This window comes from Rhinoderma darwinii, chromosome 10 (genome assembly GCF_050947455.1).
Source record: "Rhinoderma darwinii isolate aRhiDar2 chromosome 10, aRhiDar2.hap1, whole genome shotgun sequence".
Classification (NCBI taxonomy): Eukaryota; Metazoa; Chordata; class Amphibia; order Anura; family Rhinodermatidae; genus Rhinoderma; species Rhinoderma darwinii.
The window spans coordinates 42,821,440-42,840,905 of NC_134696.1; the positions used below are offsets into that span (position 1 = coordinate 42,821,440).

The 19,466-nt window shown below is 42.5% G+C and overlaps 1 protein-coding gene across 5 annotated transcripts in view; it reads right to left on the reverse strand.

The window, feature by feature from the left end:
* CADM1 (cell adhesion molecule 1) overlaps positions 1-19,466 on the reverse strand; it is a 228,313-nt gene that overhangs the window by 100,331 nt on the left and 108,516 nt on the right. For 4 of the 5 annotated variants that reach the window (XM_075839791.1, XM_075839790.1, XM_075839792.1 and 1 more), the window contains exon 2: positions 13,462-13,539. The exons of the other annotated variant lie outside the window; for it this stretch is intronic. In XM_075839791.1, coding sequence (XP_075695906.1) covers positions 13,462-13,539 — 78 coding nt within the window. The remainder of the gene's footprint in view (positions 1-13,461; positions 13,540-19,466) is intronic. 5 annotated transcript variants of the gene reach the window in all.

Consider the following 19,466-nt stretch of genomic DNA (forward strand, 5'->3'; position numbering starts at 1 on the left):
TTGTGGTGTTTTTTCAAAATAAAGTATGAGCTAAAAAGAGGAATCTTTGCATCACATCATTTGCAATGTGAAATGAGGTACATAAATAAAACGCAGATAGTAAAACACAAAAAAAGCCATAAAAACCGCATGTACCATAATACTAAGAACACAAGGTTTTTTAGACACATTTTTTTTTTGCCCAAAAAAATGCCATACAAAAAATGTGTAAAGGAAGTTGAACAGGGTTATCTGGATGTGGAATTTGCACCGAACTTCTGCATGAAAGTAAAGTAGCAAGTGAATAACATGTTAAACCGCCAAAAAAAAATAGTGGATTCTAGGCATTCTGCGGATCCCCAAATCTGTAGAATGCCATATATTTTGTTTATTTTTGCCACAGATTTCACCCTTTGCCATGCATGTACATACAGATTTTGTTGTGGGTTTTCAGGCTAGTTGAACAGCGTATTTTTACACTACGTGTTATGAATCCATGACCGCTTTGACAAATGTGCTTTGAACCGATCAAAACGAATTCTGATGGGTCCCAATGATCTATTTTTGTGTGCATCTGAATTTTGTATAAAATGTTCTGGTTTAACATAATATACTAGGAGTTCCAGTAGAGTTCACTGGTCCTGTGGTTATAAATCAGGACTCGAGTGTCAGAATAAACATGTGCCAATAGTCTTGTGTATAAAAAACAAAACAAAAAACATCTCTGATCTGATTGAAGAGTCCAATGTAAAAAAATAAAATAACCCGATATTTGATAGTGTAAGATGCCAGACTCCTACAATTCACTACATTAACATGATGTGCAGCAATGTTCAAATTCAGCAATTTTCAATGTTCGAAAACATTACAGGGGTAATGGGAAAAAATGCCCACTTCATTACATCTGTCAGTGCTGGTTTACTCTGCAGATGACCGAGTTATGTGCAAATAGTTAAACCCATTTACCTCCACTGACAAAAAGAAAAAACATGAAATCTACGAGAAAACTCAATGCGAAATCAGTGCCAGAAAATGTCCGAAATCTCCCCCATTGATTTTAATGGGAGGCAGAGGAGTTTTTACTTCGCGGGTGGCTTTGGGCCGCTCAAGGGGGGGGGGGCAGAAATCAATGGGGGGCAGAAAAATAAAACCACTGCGCTTGTCTCTGAGCGTTTTTCGCAGCATTTTTTGCCCGCGGATCTTGCATTAGCTTCAATGTTTGCGGAAGCAAAAAGCAGCAAGGAATTGTGAGACCGATTTTTTTTCTACCTCCAAAAAACTGTGTGAACAGAGCCTTAGAAGAAGTAATTCAATGCAAACTAAAACATTACTTTGTATCTTTAATCCTGCTACATTATTTTTATATACTGTGTGAACGTACTGTTTCTGGCTTTGTGTAGAGGGAATGACAGCGCTATGGACCAACGTAGATGAGAATACCTACATATCTGCCGTGCATAAAATTGCTGGGTTTCCATTGCGGATATTGGTCAGAGTAGAAGTCAAAGCGATTTGGCCGTTTACCAAAACCTTGGATCCCTTATTTTAACCCCTTCCCTCTTTGGCCGCTTTTGACCTTCCTGACAGAGCCTCATTTTTCAAATCTGACATGTTTCACTTTATATGGTAATAACTCCGGAATGCTTTTACCTATCCAAGTGATTCTGAGACTGTTTTCTCGTGACACATTGGACTTTATGTTACTGGCAAAATTTGCCCGATACATTCAGTATTTAATTGTGAAAAACACCAAAATTTAGCGAAAAATTGCAAAAATTAGCATTTTTCTCAATTTAAATGTATCTGCTTGTAAGACAGGCAGTTATACCACACAAAAATGTTGCTAACTAACATCCCCCATATGTCTACTTTAGATTGGCATCGTTTTTTGAACATCATTTTATTTTTCTAGGACGTTACAAGGCTTAGAACTTTAGCAGCAATTTCTCACATTTTCAAGAAAATTTCAAAATGCTATTTTTACAGGGGCCAGTTCAGTTGTGAAGTGGGTTTGAGGTCCTTAGATATTAGAAACCCCCAATAAGTCACCCCATTTTAAAAAATGCACCCCTCAAAGTATTCAAAACAGCATTTAGAAAGTTTCTTAACCCTTTAGACATTGCGCAGGAATTAAGGCAAAGTAGAGGTGAAATTTACAAAGTTCATTATTTTTTTCCAGAAATTAATTTTGAATCCATTTTTTTTGTACCACAGAAGGTTTTACCAGAGAAATGCAACTCAATATTTATTGCCCAGGTTCTGCAGTTTTAGGAAATATCCCACATGTGGCTCTAGTGTGCTACTGGACTGAAGCACCGGCCTCAGAAGCAAAGGAGCACCTGGTGGATTTTGGGTCTCCTTTTTATTAGAATATATTTTAGGCACCATGTCAGCTTTGAACAGGTCTTGTGGAACTAAAACAGTGGAAACCCCCCAAAAGTGACCCCATTTGGGAAACTACACCCCTCGAGGAATTTATATAGGGGTGTAGCAAGCATTTTGACCGGCCAGTTTTTTTGCAAAAATGTTTGGAACTAGGCCATGAAAATGAAAATCTACAGTTTTTCAAATAAAATGTAGGTTTAGCTAATTTTTTTTCATTTCCACAAGGACTAAAGGAGAAAAAGCACCATAAAATTTGTAAAGAAATTTCTCCCGAGTAAAACAATACCCCACATGTAGTAATAAAAGGCTGTTTGGACACACGGCAGGGCTGAGAAGGGAAAGAGCGCCATTTGGCTTTTGGAACTCAAATTTAGCAGGAATGGTTTGCGGAGGCCATGTCACATTTACAAAGCCCCTGAGGGGACAAAACAGTGGAAAACCCCAACAAGTGACCCCATTTTGGAAACTACACCCCATGAGGAAATTATCTAGGAGTACAGTGAGCAGTTTGACCCCACAGGTGTTTTACAGAACTTATTGGAAGTAGGCCATAAAAATGAAAATCTACATTTTTTTAAATAAAATGTAGGTTTAGGTTTTTTTTTTCATTTCCACAAGGACTGAAGGAGAAAAAGCACCATAAAATTAGTAAAGCAACTTCTCCCGAGTAAAACAATACCCCACATGTGGTCATAAACGGCTGTTTGGACACACGGTAGGGCTCAGAATGGAACTAGCACCATTTGGATTTTGGATAGTGTCTGGGCGCCATGTCACATTTGCTGAGCCCCTGTAGTACTAGTACAGTGGAAACACCCCAAAAGTGACTCCATTTGGGAAACTGCACCCCCTGAGGAATCATCTAGGGGTATAGTGAAAATTTTGATCCCAAAGGTTTTTTGCTGAATTAATTAGAATTAAGCCATGAAAATGAAAAATAATTTTTTTTTCCAACAAGATGTCGTTTTAGATCAACATTTTTCATTTTTACAAGGAATAGAGAAGAAAAAGCACCCCAACATTTGTAAAGTAATTTCTCCCGAGGACTGTGGTAATATGTGGTTATAATCGGCTGTTTACGTATATGGGAGCATTCAGAAGAAAAGGAGCGGTATTTATCTTTTGGAGCGTAGATTTTGCTGGAATGGTTTGCAGACAGCATGTTGCATTTGCAAAACCCCTGATGTACCAAACAAAAGTGACCCCGTTTTAGAAACTACACCCCTAAAGGCATTTATCAAGGGGTGTAGTGAGAATTTAGACTCCACAGGTGTTTTTCAGAAATGAATACGCAGTGGATGGTGCAAAGTGAAAATTTCAATTTTTCCACTGATCTGCCCATTCACCGCACAAGATGTTGTGCCCCTAGAGAATCTTACACCATAAATTGTTAAGCGGGTTCTCCCGGGTATGGTAATGCCTTACTTGTGGCCATAAATTGCTGTTTGGGCACACTGTAGGGCTAAGAAGGGAAAGACCGCCATTTTGAGCATGGATTTTGCTTGGTAGTTTTGTTTGAGTTTTGCTGGTATTCAGTTTATAATGTGGTGGCATATGTAATCAGTGCGGAGTACATCAGGGTATAATAAGAGGGTATAATAATGGGGTAAATAATACAATTATCCATAGATGTGTGGTACGATGTGAAGCGATCCGTTATGCACAGGCCGGTGTCACACTGATAAACGGTTTTCTTTCTTATGCCCCTTTTGTAACGCTCTGCACCTTTTGGGGACTTTTTCTCCTTCCTAGTTTGGGAAATATTACTGGGAAAGTTTTGCGCTGGTATAATACGGGCGCCCTCGCTTCCAGCGGATGTCCCTTCGCTTTCCTAGTTCCTAAATCCTGGGGCCCTGAAACTGCAGGAATGTTCCCCTCCGGCCTGCGCATTGAGATGTTTTTTCATCACCGCATTACTAGTGCCGTAACTTTTTTGTTTTTCAGTTGATTGAGCGGTGTGCGGGCTTGTTTTTTGCGAGACGGGCTGTAGATTTCATTGGTACCATTTTGGAACACATACGACTTTTTGATCACTTTTTATTTCATTTTTTGGTAAAGGAAATTACCAAAAACAAGCAATTCTGGAATCGTTTTTTATTGTTTTTTTTATCGGCATCCACAGTGCGCCCTAAATTACATGTTAGCTTTATTCTGCGGGTCGATACGATTACGGCGATACCAAATTTATATAGTTTTTTTATGTATTGCGGCTTTTGCACAACAAAATCACTTTTTTTATAAAATCATTTGTTTTCTGTGTCGCCATATTCTAAGACACATAACGTTATTATTTTTGCGTGCACAAAGCGGTGTCAGGGATTATTTTTTGCGGGACGGATTGTCGTTTTTATTAGTACTATTTTGGAGTAAATGTGACTTTTTGATCACTTTTTATAGCATTTTTTGGAAGGAGATGTGACCTAAAAACAAAGATTCTGGCGTTGTTTTTCATGTTTTTTTTTACGGCGTTCACCGTGCGGGATAAATTACATAATAGTTTTGTAGTTTGGGTCGTTACGGACGCGGCGATACCAATTATGTATAGTTTTTTTAATTTTTACGTTTTTTCCCATAATAAAAGACTTACTATGGGAAAAAAGTCAGTTTAGCTTTATTTTTATTTCAAATGTGTGTGTTTTTATTGTTTTACCACATTTTTATTCACTTTTTTTTACTTTTCTGACTTGTCCTACTAGGGGCCATGATGGCCTGATGCCCCGATCGCTATTCTAATACACTGCACTACATACGTAGTGCAGTTATTCACTGACAGCAAGCCTATGAGGACACGCCGAAGGCGGGTCCTCATCGGCTCCCGTACAAGGCAGACTTGGACGCCTGGCGTCCGATTGCCACAGCAACCCAGCGATTGCATCACTGGGTTGCCGATCGGGTGAAAACCTATCAGATGCTGCGCTCTATTGAGCGCAGCATCTGAGGGGTTAATCTGCCGGATCGGAGAGTAGCTCCGGTCCTGGCAGTTACAGGAGGGTGCCAGCTGTATAATACAGCTGTCACCCCGCGGTGATGGTGCCGGCTCTGCTTCTGAGCCCGCACAATCACTGCGCCGTACATGTACGGCGCTTTGCGGGAAGCACCTCCCGACAGCGCCGTACATGTACGGCGCATGTCGGGAAGGGGTTAAGTTAATCGGTGACATGTTCTAAGTGGGGTTGCACGATGCATCGAAGTATCAATACTATTTCGATACCGTGCACCCTCAAACGGCTCAATACCATTAATTAATGTATTTCGATACTAAGCTGTGCGGCCACACAGCTTAGTATTGTAACATCAATTTAGTCAGTAGCATGCGTTACGGTTGGCGCTGCACTACTGGGCGACGGCACTGGCACTGAAAACAGAGAACATGGCTGGCGAAAACACCCCCATGTTCTTTGTCTTCAGTGCCGCTCAATAGTGCAGCGCCAGCTGCATTACATCATGCTGTCCGCGAAGGCACAAGTGTGCGCGCAGGATCAGGAGCGGGGCAAGCTCTAGCGGCGATCAGAGAAACCTCTGATCTCCGCTGTTGTTCCCTTGAATGCCGCAATCAAAGCTGAACGCAGCATTCAAAGGGAAAATGAGAAGGGGGATACCCCTTTGATCACGTCACAGGGAATGTACTGGCATATAGATATATGCCAGTACATTAAAGTTTAAAAATAGAAATGTAAAAAAAACAAATGTTAAGTCAAATAAACTGTCAAAATATACACACATTTTTTTAAATAAACATTAAAATAAAAGACTCAATACATAAAATGTACACATATTCGGTATCGTTGCGACCATAATAACCCGCACAACAAATTTATAGTGTCAGTTATGATGCGTACGCTGTACAAAAAGAAAATAAAAACGGCTTTCTTTCACTTCTTAATGTGAGGCACATGGTTTGATGAATTTTGAACCTCCATGTGCCTCACATTAATAGTAATTAACCCCATCATGTACCTCACACATTAACCCAATGTTGTTCATTATGACAGTGAGAAACATGATGGGGTTAATTACTATTAATGTGAGGCACAAAATTAATCACACCTCGTGCCTCAAATCAGAACTTTGTTTTTTTTATTGTTGGCAAAGTACCGTTTTGGTATCGAGTATCAAAATTAGGGATGTCACGATACCAGAATTTGGACTTCGATACCGATACTTCGTGTAGTATTGCGATTTCGATACCGAAACGATACTTTGCCAACAATAATAAAAAAAAAAAGCTCTTCCATTTTCTGATGTGAGGCGCGTGGTGTGATGAATTTTGAATGTGCCTCACATTAATAGTAATTAACCCAATCATGTTTCTCAGTCAGAATGGGTTAGGGTATGTTCACACACACCATTTTCAGACGTAATTCGGGTGTTTTACGCCTCGAATTACGCCTGAAAAAACGGCTCCATTACACCTGCAAACATCTGCCCATTGATTTCAATGGGTTTTACGATGTTCTGTTCAGACGAGGTATAATTTTACGCGTCACTGTCAAAAGACGGCGCGTAAAAAGACACCCGCTTCAAAGAAGTGCATGTCACTTCTTGGGACGTAATTGGAGCCGTTTTTCATTGACTCCACTGAAAAACAGCTCCAATTACGCTCCCCGTAATGGACGTCGCGAAAAACGCGTGCACTTGCAAAAACGTCTGAAATTCAGGAGCGGTTTTCGCCTGAAAACAGCTCCGTAATTTCAGACGTATTTTGTTAAGACGGTTGAACATACCCTTAAAGGCATGGTAAGGCACATGGAGGTTAAATTCATCACAGCTTGTGCCTCACAAGAAGTGATAGAAAGCAGTTTTTATTTTCTTTTTTTACAGCGCACACATCATAAATGATGCAAAAAAATTGTTGTGCAGGTTATTACGGCAGCCCAATACCGAATATGGGTATATTTTATGTATTGAGACTTATTTTAATGTTTATTGTAAAAAAAGGTGTATGTGTATTTTATTTTTATTTAATATTAGTTTGTTTTTACTTTATTTTTAACGTACTAGCATATATCTATATACGGATAGTACACAGACAGTTGTTAGTGCATACTTAGCTATGTCCTAACAACAGGAAATATGGTCAGACAGCCCTGGGGTCCTTCAATGGACCCTGGGCTGTCTGCCCATATATGGTATGTTCCTCAATCGTGTCACAGGCATTCCTGTGATGCGATCCAAGCGGCATCCTCCCTTCTCACTTTCCTCTTGAATGCTGCAGTCAGCTTTGATCGCAGCATTCCGGAGAATATCAGCGGAGATGAGAGGTTTCTCTCATCTCCGCCGTTATAGAGCGGGGCTGCGGCTGTGTAATACAGCCATTGCCCCGCTCCTGACAAGTGCGCGCGCGGTCAGCATGACGTGATTCGGCTGGTGCTGCACTAATGAGCGCAGGCACTGAACACAGAACATGGGGGTGTTTTGCAGTGCGCCCGCCATGTTCTGTCTTCAATACCGGAAATCATTAGTGTAGCGCCGGCCACATCGCATCATCCTGACGGCGCGCACTTGTCAGGACTCCGGAGGGGGCAATGACTATTACACAGCTGCAGCCCCGCTCTAATACATTAATGTATTACAATACGCAGCTGTGCGGCTGTGCAGCTAAGTATCGAAATACATGAAATAACGGTATCGAACCGTTTGAGGATGCACAGTATCGAAACAGTATAGAAGTTTCGATGCATCGTCCATCCCTAATCACAATACTAAACGAAGCATCGGTATCGAAGTCCAAATTCTGGTATCGTGACAACCCTAGTTCTATGCTCCCAGATCTCCAGAGATGTCAAATTGTGACCCATATGAAACATGGACAACCCTTTAAGGCTATGTTCACACTGCAAGCGAAAAACGGCCGTAAAATACGGAGCTGTTTTCAAGGGAAAACAGCCTCTGATTTTCAGCCATTTTTTAAGCAACTTGCGTTTTTTACGGCCGTTTTTGGAGCTGTTTTTCTATTGAGTCAATGCAAAACGGCTCCAAAAACATCTCAAGAAGTGACATGCACTTCTTTTTACGAGGCGTTTTTTTTACGCGGCCGTTTTTTAAAACTGCCGTGTAAAGAACGCCCCGTGAGAACGGAGCGCCGTTTTTCCCATTGAAATCAATGGGCAGATGTTTGGAGGCATTCAGCTCCCGCATTTTAAGCCGTTTTTCGGGGCGTTAACTCCCCGAAAAATGTCTGAAAATAGCCCGTGTGAACATACCCGAAGTCATAAGAGGACTGCTTGCTATAGACTACTTTGCTGTAGACAACTGTTATTAATCCCCCCATAATGTTAATATATTTTCATGTGAGTTCTTTCATGGTGGTCATGTGGAACTAATGCAGCAATAATGAAAATGCCTACTATGCATTTATCAGGAGCTTGAGTTCACATGGCCACTGTGAGCCTTGTCACTGGTTCTTAGCAAATACCCATGTGAGACATTGTATTCGGGAAAACATTCACGCTTGGGAAAAAAATTTGAAATCACATAGTGTTAGCACGTGTTTGTTATCTGCATGGTGTAAAGCTTCTGTTAGGCCCTGTTCACATGAGTTTTTTGCAGGGGGAAAAAAAATCTGATTTTGACCTGCCTGCACGCTGCTTGCCGCATTTCTTGGCCATTGAGCACCGTGGGCAAAAAACGCAGCAAAAAACGCTTTCTCTGCCTCCCATCGATGTCAATGGGAGGTCAGAGACCAAAACGCCAAAAGATAGGACACGATGTAAAAACCGCTCGCGGGAAAGAAACGCCTCTGTATTCCATTGAAAGCAATTTCGGGCATTTTTGGCACTGTTTCCGACACGGTTTTCACATCAAAAACAGCGCCAAAATACTCTGTGTGAACTATCCCTATAATTGGGTTCTACATTGTAGTAACTAGTAGGTTTCTTGTTCACAACAAATTGTCTCAAACCAAAAATATGTCATATGCAATATGTCATGCTTCCTTTCCCACACAGGCAGGGCTTGTCCAAATTTAACGGCATTGCTGCAGAAAATTTCTGCAGCAATTCCGTTGAAACTAAATTTCTGCAGCAATTCCGTTGAAACTAGCAAAAATTCTGCTGTGGAAAAAACGCACCATTTCCTGCGTTTTTTACTGCAGAAAATGGTGCGTATTTTGCTTGGTTTTTCTCAATGCTGGGAGATGATGACGTCTCCTCTGAAAAATGCAGCAATTCACTTTCCGCAGAAGTAATTGACATGCTGCGGTACGAAAAATACGCCCCGCATTATATGCAGCATGTGGAAGAGATTTGTTATATCTCATCCACTATGCTGCTACTTTATTCTGCTGCGTATTTTCTGTCTGCAATTCCGGACGGAAAATACGCAGCAATTCCGCTACATATGGACAAGCCCGTATTTATCGACTGAGGAAAGATTCAGGAAATGGCAATGTAAGATGTGTCCTAACAAAAATGTAGAATAGATACATTCCATTTTAAAGACCCATCATCACGATGAGGAGTGTCTCATGTAAAATTAAAGGGGTTGTCCAGTCACTAAAAATTAATGTCCCATCCTCAGAATAGGCCATCAGTAGATGATGGGTCGGGGTCCGACTCCCGGGACCCCCACCAATCAGCAGCTTTAAAGGGGGTGCAGCATTCGTACGAGCGCTGCACCCATTCATTTCTACTTGCTCACTGTGAATCATCAACACGGATGTAGGTGCAATTCACAGGTATTGCAGCATTTTCTCCTATGGGAGACGAAGGCTGCAATACCTGTGACTCACCGCTATGTGTGGTGACGATTAACTGTGAGCAAGTAGAAATGAAGGGGAAGCAGTGCTCGTACCTGTGCTGCACCCCCTTCACATTCAAAACAGCTGAGCGACGGGGGTCTCGGGCCCCAACAGATCAGCGATTGATGGCCTATCCTGAAGATAGGCCATACGTTTTTACTATCTTTAAAACCCCTTTAAATCTGTGGCTATGTCACATTTGAGGAGGGCAGTATATTCTGTTTCCTGCAGGCTGTGTAATCTGCAATCCTTTCCTGGCTGGCAGGTCATGTGACCCTGCACTGACTCCACTATATCTCCTGCAGTTATTGTATTCACTTGGGAGTCAGTCCCCAACTACCTGAGAACTACAGCTCTACCGGCATCTAGTCCCTCCCCGCGTCTCTGAACCCCCCCCCCCCTACCTCACTGTGACATGTCTCCTCTAACAGCACCTCCTTAACCCTTTTGCTTAGTCTCACAGTCCTCACACCTGCTGCAGCACAGACACACACAGAGCTGGCTCCACACGTCCACTCAGCTCCTCTCTCAGACATGCTACAGAGTAGGCATGCACAGGGGACTACTTCCTCTGCTGTGAACATACCTCCCAACCGTCACTGATTCAGAGCGACAGTCCCGGATTCCGGGCTGTGTCCCGGGCAGCCGAGGATATGTCATGAAGATACAATTGAAGCCAACTCTGAAGCAGTGAACCATCAGCTCACAGTGCTACTTATAAGCGCTGTGCTCGGGGAAGCCCTTGGCGCTACTGTCTATATATGGACAGTGATGTCAGTGGCTACTCCTTCAGCGGAATCCCCGTTGCCGATGATCTGGCCGGGGTTTCCGCTCGTAGAGGAAATCCCTGCGGTCACTGTCCATAAAGTACCAGTAGCTAATGACGTCACTATCCATAAATGGACAGTAATGTTAATGGCTTGCCCGAGCACAGCGCTTAAAGTAGCGTTGTACCCAGGGAGTCCTCGGTGAGCGGAGGAGCTCCCTCTGCTCCGAACTATATCTGAAGCAGGGAGCAAACTGTTCCCTGCTTCAGAATTAGTGGCTACTCCTTGAGCGGATTCCTTGTTGCTGATGATCTGGCCGGGGATTCCACTCCTACAGGAAACCCCTGAGGTCACTGTCTATATATGGACATTGACATCAGGGCTCCTCCTGGTGCGGAATCCCCGGCCAGAGTCGGCAACAGGGATTCCGCTTAAGGAGTAGCCACTGACGTCACTGTCCGTATATGGACAATGGCACCAGGGCATCCCTCTAGGAGTGGAATCCCCGGCCTATGCTCTGGCTGTGGATTCCGCTCCCAGAGGAAGTCCCAATGGCGTTATCTACAGGGGGAGGGGCACTGTGGCACTACCTAGGAGGGGAGCTATTTGGCTCTATCTGGGAGGGGAGCTGTGTGGCACTACAGAGGGTGCTATCCTCAAGGGGGATGTGGCACTATCTACATGGACACTGTGGTGCTATGTACATGGGCACTGGCACTAGGGGCAACTAAGGGGGCATTATACTGTATGGGGGCATTATGCTGTATGGGGGAAGCTATGTGGGCTTTATGCTGTATGGTGGCAGCTAAGGGGGCATTATACTGTATGGTGGCATCTAAGGGGGCATTATACGGTGTGGGAGCAGCTATTTGGTATTATACTATGCGGGAGGCATTATGGGAGCATGATACTGTGTGGGCTGAACCGGGTGTGTATGGGCGGGGATTGGGTGGGATTTGAGGTGTGGCTTAAAATGAAAAAAAAAACATTTGAAGCGACGCGCTGCATCGGTTGTCCCTCTTTGTCATACTTGAAAGTTGGGAGGTATGCTGTGAAAAAGGCCATGGAGACATCTAAAATGGCCGAAGAATGGGGGAATCAGCGGTGGGGCAGAGTATGCCACAGTAAGGCTGATGTCTGTTGCAGCATGTCTTTCATATCACTGGTAAGCTAGTGAGTGTAAGTGGCCAAAAAAAAAAGTGTGCTTCTTTAAGCTGATTGGAGGTTTGCCTGTGTCGGAGCCTCAGTTTCAGATTCTGTAAGATTTGATGGGAAGCATAGTGTTACATAAAAGGCTATTTTCCCAATTAGAATGACGGACACCCGGCGTAAACGGACGAACTCTGTTAGAAGTCAATAGGGTCCGTCGGGGGCCGGTGGTATTCGTTGTAGAAGAAATCCTACACGGGACATTATGAATGGAAACCACGCCGCAGATGTGAACAGTCCTACATGTAAAGTTTAGTTCTGACTTAGCACCACTGATGTTCTTCAAAACCATTTGTACAATATATCAAATTATAAAAGTAAAAGGTTACAATAAGATGATGGGGTTAAATGTTACAATGTTTATAGAAACAAACATTACAATGTTTATAGCAACAAACCGTTCCCTACATGGTGAGAACGGTTTATTAAAAAAAAAGCCATTGAATAATTAGATTGTTTTTGTAATAATTTTTTTTGAGTACTTTACTTCCTCCAGGTAGGCCTCGTTCACATCTGCGTTAGGGGCCTCCATAGCAAATCCGGCTGAGATTACCAGAGACAATAGTGCAGAATGCGGCGATATAGTCTCCGGTAACCACGAACACCCTGACGAAAAGCCAACCGAATCCATTAAAGTGAATGGGTTCCTGCAGCCGCTGGTGGTGTCGGTCGTGCAACAGAACCGTTGCTTCCGTTAAGTGAGCAGAACAACGGAATGACACAACGCAGTTGTGAACATAGTCGTATACATAAGAATGATGACTTTGGAAGATCATATTCTTTAGATTCAATATAGATTATACTTGAACTTCTGGACCAAGATCTTGAGGTTTGTTTGCAGCAAATCATCATTTGACCTTTTTTCCTAGGCCAGTTATGTAAATAACTCCATCGAACTCCTCCAAGAAATTATTCAATGGTGTCCAACCTGTAGCTCTCCAGCTGTTTCAAAACGTCAACTCCCAGCAGCCTGCCACTCTCAGAGAATACTGGGAGTTGTAGTTTTGCAACAGTTGGAGATCCACAAGTTGGGGAATACTGTTCGACAGCATACAACTAAGCTTGATAAAAAAAAAAATTTGCATTTTCGTAGTGAGACATATCTGTGACCACCAATGTAGCCACCATGACAGCTTGGAAAAGGGTGGCTGAAGACATTTTTTTCAACATGACAGAAGAAAACGGAATTTACAAGATCATTTTTAATTTTAAGGACATAATGTTCACCAACATGGGGGGGGGATACAAAACAGTATGATGAAAATGGAAAGGTTAATGAATAAAAGGGTCACCTTCACAGGGTAGTCAATACAGATGTTAATGCAAGGGGTCAACGCCTGGCAACACAGACACAATACAACGTGTATACACATTGTCACGTACCAGAGCTTTGAAGTTGCTCAAAAAACGAATCAGGTATGGCAAAGTTTTCTGAGGACCCATGGAGACTGGAACTTCTCCCTGACAGAGACAAGATACACTGTGAACCGTCTGCAGATGTGTACGCAGCATACCTTCTGGTCTCCTCCTGACACCAGGACACACATGGCGTCTGCTCATACATTCATCATGAAATCAACCTGTTGTGCTCCTGAAGCCTGTAATCGCACACAATTACTCGCTGTGCCCTATTGTCCTAATGTTCTTCATTTTACCTTCCAGACCCTGGATTTTCCACTAGAAGCAGTTAATTAAACCGAAACACGGAGCAAACAGAATCTTTATGTTAAATGAAATGCAGATACTAATGCTTGCACTTTAGGATTCGTTTTCAGACACAACTACACTTATTTATTTCCTACGGGTTTAATCAACTTGTATGTCAGCCGTCAACAATCACTCATCATCTTTCCCTCCATTTGCCTGTACTTCAATTTATCCCAACCTTTAGTCTCCGCCATTTACTGCACCTCAGTCTTACCATCTTCTACCTCATGGACTTTTTCTTTTTTATGGCAAGTACGTAACCATCATGGTGCAGGTAGCACAGTGGTTGCCCCCTTATGGGCTAGTTTTGCCCCATCCTATTGTGCAGACTGCAACGTAACTATAGAGGATTCAGAGGTTGCACCAGAGCTCTAGAGTTTGAGAGGGCCCAAAAGGTCCCTTTTCCCTATATGAGGAGACAAGTACTTTAAATAAAGTGTGATGGTTGGGGGCCCTGTAACAGATTTTTCATTAGGGCCTGGGAGCTTTCAAGAGGTTGTACCAGAATCAAAAGTTTTCTATCCACAGGATAGGTGATAATTGTGTGACGCTAGGGGCCCCACCGATCGTGAGAACAGGTATGCCGCACCTCGTGTTTCTCTTCACTGCCTGACAATGTCTATGAGAAATACAAAAAAAAAAAACAAGTACAGCATTCGGTTGTTACCGTCTTTCTCGTAGACATTGAATGAAGTGGCAGTCGCATGCTCGACCGCCATTCCATTTAAGCTCTTCCTCACTGCAGGGTGGTGCAGTAAGAAGAAACAGAGGGTTTAGAACAATCGTTCTTGCGATTGGTTGGGGTCCCTGCGTTGGGACACGCGGTGATCATACATTTACGATCTATCCTGAGGATAGGCGATAAATGTTGATTCTGGGAATACCCCTTTAAGTTACGCCTCTATAGGCAGTGTAAATCTATGCAGAGCTCCACTTCTCTCTTGCATTAGAAAACAATAGAAGAAGGAACAGTTTTGAGAGTGACACCATTCAACTTTCCTGCAGGGTTTGGAAAGAAAGGGAGAAAAAAAAAATCTTATTCTGTTTCTTTTTACTGTTGGGTTCCTTATCCTCTACGTAAACCTACTGACTGTCTCCTCATCTTCCCATCAGAAGATTTGCTTTGAATACGGAATGCAGTGTGTTGGTAATGGCACCGTGGTGTAATGTTGCCGTTACATATTACACATACTATTTGCTTTGTTAATAACGCCAGTTACTGCCGGAATTGTCCTAATTAGTAAAGTAAACTGGCTGCCCGGCCTGGATATCAGAACGCTCCTGTACAGAGATTCTTCTGAGAATGTACGGCCCACATATTCCCAGCCAGGAGATTAAATACCACGCATGCTGACCTGCCAAACAAGGAGCTGGCACAGGGGCACAAGCCATTGGCAGCAACCATCTGGGAAGCAGTGTGCAGGTATGTCGGGCAGGTGTGAGTTTGCATTTAATTCTAATACAGCAAACAAAGGTCAGGAGGGAGCACAGTTTAGCAGAAAGCTGCTTGCATGTATACGCTGCAGGAGAAAATGACAGTGTTATACATACATATAGAAAATGACACAGAATCTGCATCCGTCCAGATTACCCACACGTAGTTAACGCATTATTCTAACATATCGCGGCTCCCTGCAGCTTGGGAAGAGTATGTGGCAGACAATATTTTCATTCACAGTTCACCAGACTCTGAGTACGGAGACCTCTACAGTATGTACAGTAACCTGCATTCTGTGCCAACATTGTACTGCATTTTGACAATGTTAAGCAGCCTATTAAATTGTGTTGAAACAACGGATACAAATGTTAAAAATGAGACATTCAGAGAGTGGTAAAGGACATTTCGCAGGCATCTGATAAAAATGTACAGTAATTATGTAAGAAGTTCCAGCATTTCAGCTCCGGGTTACATCCCTTAAAGCAAAAACCTGAGATGTTCTTAAAAGTGATATTGACCTAGAATGTATTTCCATATGTTGTACTTTATATAATTCAGAAGTGGATATTCACGTAGTGAAATACATCTGCTGGATAAGCGTTATTCATCTGCAGTTATATAGGGTGGCCATAGACGCACCAATAGGTCGGCCAATCTGACCAATATCGAGTACAAGGAGAGTACACTGGTGCTTCTATAGTGAAAAAAAATGTACATGGACATCTTCCATATGATGGAAAAGTCGTAAATTCAATAAATGTAAAAGCTGGAGTTGTGCTGATTCAAAGGTAAGAAAACAATCGCCTATTTTTTAGGGGCATTTTAATTTTTAAAAAAATGTAGAAAATTGGCCATGCCAAATTATAGCCTTGACTTCAAAGGACCTTTTACATGAGCCAATTATCGGACAAACGTGCGTTCATTTAAACTCTTGTTCCCGATCATTGCGCCAACGTCATCAGCGGATTGTATAGTTTATGCTTCAAGAAATATTATCGTTGTCGGCAGCACATCTCCCTGCCGACATGATAGAAATATATAGGGATGAGCGATCGTAGAAACTAGCGCTCGTCCCCATACATAGCTCCGTGTGAAAGGAGCAAACGAGCGCCGATCAACGAGTTGTCTCTTTGATTGGTGCTGCTTTACACAGTCCATGTCAGGCCTTGTAAGAGGACCCTAAGGCCAATGGGTTGTGATGAGGAACGTGCATAGTGAAGTTACCAATCTTGACAGCTAGCCACAAATGTTACTTGCTTAAGCACCCTCTATCTAGGAGAAACTTATAGGAATTTTCATCCTGATCTTCCTGGTACATACAGAAAAAGCTAGAACTCTAGAGAAAAATTCCATAGGCAAAATACCAAGAAAAATGCAAACAAGGGATGTTACAATGGTGAACAAGCTACACATCAAGTCAGGGTCTTTGGAAATCCATGTGACATCCGTAAGTTTATTGTAATGACTGCAAATAACAGTTCTATGGCAGCTTGGTGGGTTACTAATTGTCACTGGAGTTCTGGGTTCGAATCCGATCAAGGACAACATCTTCATGGAGTTTGTTTGTTCTCCCTGTGTTTCTGTGGCTCTCCTCCGGGTTTCCCGGTTTCCTTTCACACTCCAGCAACATACTGATAGGTTAATCGGCTCAATATGAAGATGGACGTGTACGTTTTTGAGATAGGAATATTAGTTTGTGAGCCCAATTTGGACAGCGAGTGAGGACCATATCTGCACAGCACTATCGAATATGTTGGCGCTATATAAGCACCAAAAAAATAATCCGAAGCCCAAGATAACTCAGGAAATAACTTCACTCCACAGGATAACTCAGCGACATCAAATTCTCATGTTATTTTTAGGGCTTTTTCTTTATTATGGTGGGTGTGTTATGTATGGTATGCTTTATTTTTTGGTACCAAGCATTGGAAGATTGTGTGTTCCTGTATGTGAGCTAATAGGGAAAGGTGTGTAAGAGAGGGCTAAGGTAATTCACAAGAGATTTTCTAAGGTCATTTGATATTTCAGGACGTAAGCTTCAGACATCCTTCCACCTCCCCATCCGAAAGCTCAGCAGTCAGCTGGCGAAATCTTGTTAACTCCGTGATCAAGAAATATTACTTCTAAACTCCGGAACTTGTGCCTGCCAAAATGTGACTGGATCAGTGACATTAATGTGAAGCAGCAGAGCCACTGTGCAGCGCAGCCACAGGCACTTTATAATATGTCCGCCCTAGTTATACACAGGCAGAGCTTCCTCCCATGGAAGGGCCCGCAATCAAACAGCTCGGCACCGGTTATATATTCCTCCACCTTTCTCACCAACCCCTCCCATAATAAGTCAAGACAGAAAATCAAACCGATCACTACGAGAGGAAATAAGACGTGTGCCCTCTACGGCAAAAGAACAGACCTCAGAAAATAAATACATCCTACTCCAGAAAGCCAGGAACATAAAATAATGAACGCAAGGGCCAAGCATTAACTGAATGCTACAGAATATGTATGCTATACACCCCTGGGCTCTTCAACTTAAAAGAGCATTAATACATCTCATCTAAAGCTGTATCTACCCACATTAATGCAATATACCGCAGGCTTTTCAAGAGCAAATCCCTTCTTATGAGCAAAGATTGTGATAAATAATTTGACGCAATGAAACTAATCCCATACCAATTTCAGGCTTCAATCCCACTGTTACAAAAATGAAGATTATTAGCTTGATTGGGAGAACGCTACTTGTTAAAGGTTAGATAAGTATACATGGACCAATCCCAGCAAGACGAGCGCTCAGATGAAGTCAGGTATCGATATTATATGACATTTATTTTTGTTGCTATGCAGATAAACCTGCCATGCACTTGGCGGCGTGATGTCACAATATTGTCACTTTAAAGCCATGTTCAGTTGAGGTATAGGGGCAATGAGGGAATATGTATCCATAGGGCCCTATTTACCTGGCGTATGCCAAAGGGGTGTCATTTAGGTATACACCATGCTGGTATGCGTTAGCATACCTTTTCTTTTTGTTGTATATAGAATAGCATAGTAGACTCTGTCCGAAGCCTTGACAAAGCCTGGGACCATGCAAACTGGCCGTAGGCCTATTTCTTTCCTCATCCTACAGACCATGATGATCCAATAAAGGAATTAATTTTGCAGAATCGGTGAGTGCTGCGGCATTTGTTCTATATGTGGAGGCATAGCATACTACACTACAATTTTTTTTTTTATATATAGCAGTATTTGTATTCAAGAATCGGAGCCTACTGGCGACGTATGCCACCGTATGCCTATACAGTGGCATACGTCGCAGCTATCCATCAGGGGATCCTCAGATGGTAGATTCAAATGGTATATGAACAGGGTCTGTGTATGATAAATAATGTTCTAACAAAAAAGTGAGTATATAAAAACAATTTTATGAAGGGAAAAAACATGAAGACAACTTATATTAATTATAGTTAATTTTCAGGATCATATGTTTTCAGTAGAAGCTCGAAACGCTGGTCTTGTAGCTGGCGTTTACTGGAGGCAATTCATTTAAAGGGAACCTGTCACCAGCATTTCACCTATTGAACTCTACCCACTGCTGTGAAAAGTTCATTGCCGTTATCCCCTCTCCTAAACTTGTCCTCCGACCGTAAATAACGGTCTGCAAAAATGTTGCGCCTTTTATGGTAATAATCCGGCAGCCTCGTTCGTTCCTCTTCTAATGCCTGCCCTCCGCCGAAAACTGGCCCGCTCTGAATGCCAAAATTGCGCCTGCACCTGTCATGTATGGTCCAATACCCTTCCCAGCTTCGTCCGGGCCTCAAATCTAGATACTGCGCATTTTGCCACTATGTTGTCCCGTTGTGCGCACGCACCAGAACAGGACATCGATGCACAAGCGCGGGATTTCATGTGTGCTGGGGGGGGGGGGGTGAGGAGCAGTCAATCAAAGGGAGGCGGGGTTAACTCGGAAAGACTTGAGGAATGAAGATATGACTCTTTTCATACGAAGATATGACTTTTATGCTCATTAGAAAATGGTGCAGGAACACTAAAAACTGAATACTAAAGGTACAGAGCCGAATTAGAAGATAATTATAGGTTAAATAAAAATTATTTTTCACCCACTTCCACCAGGTATTGCTGGCTTAATAGGTGAAATGCTGGTGACAGGTTCCCTTTAATAAGTCTGTATAAATTGTACCTTATTTTATATATATTTAACATAAACTTGACAATCTATAGATAG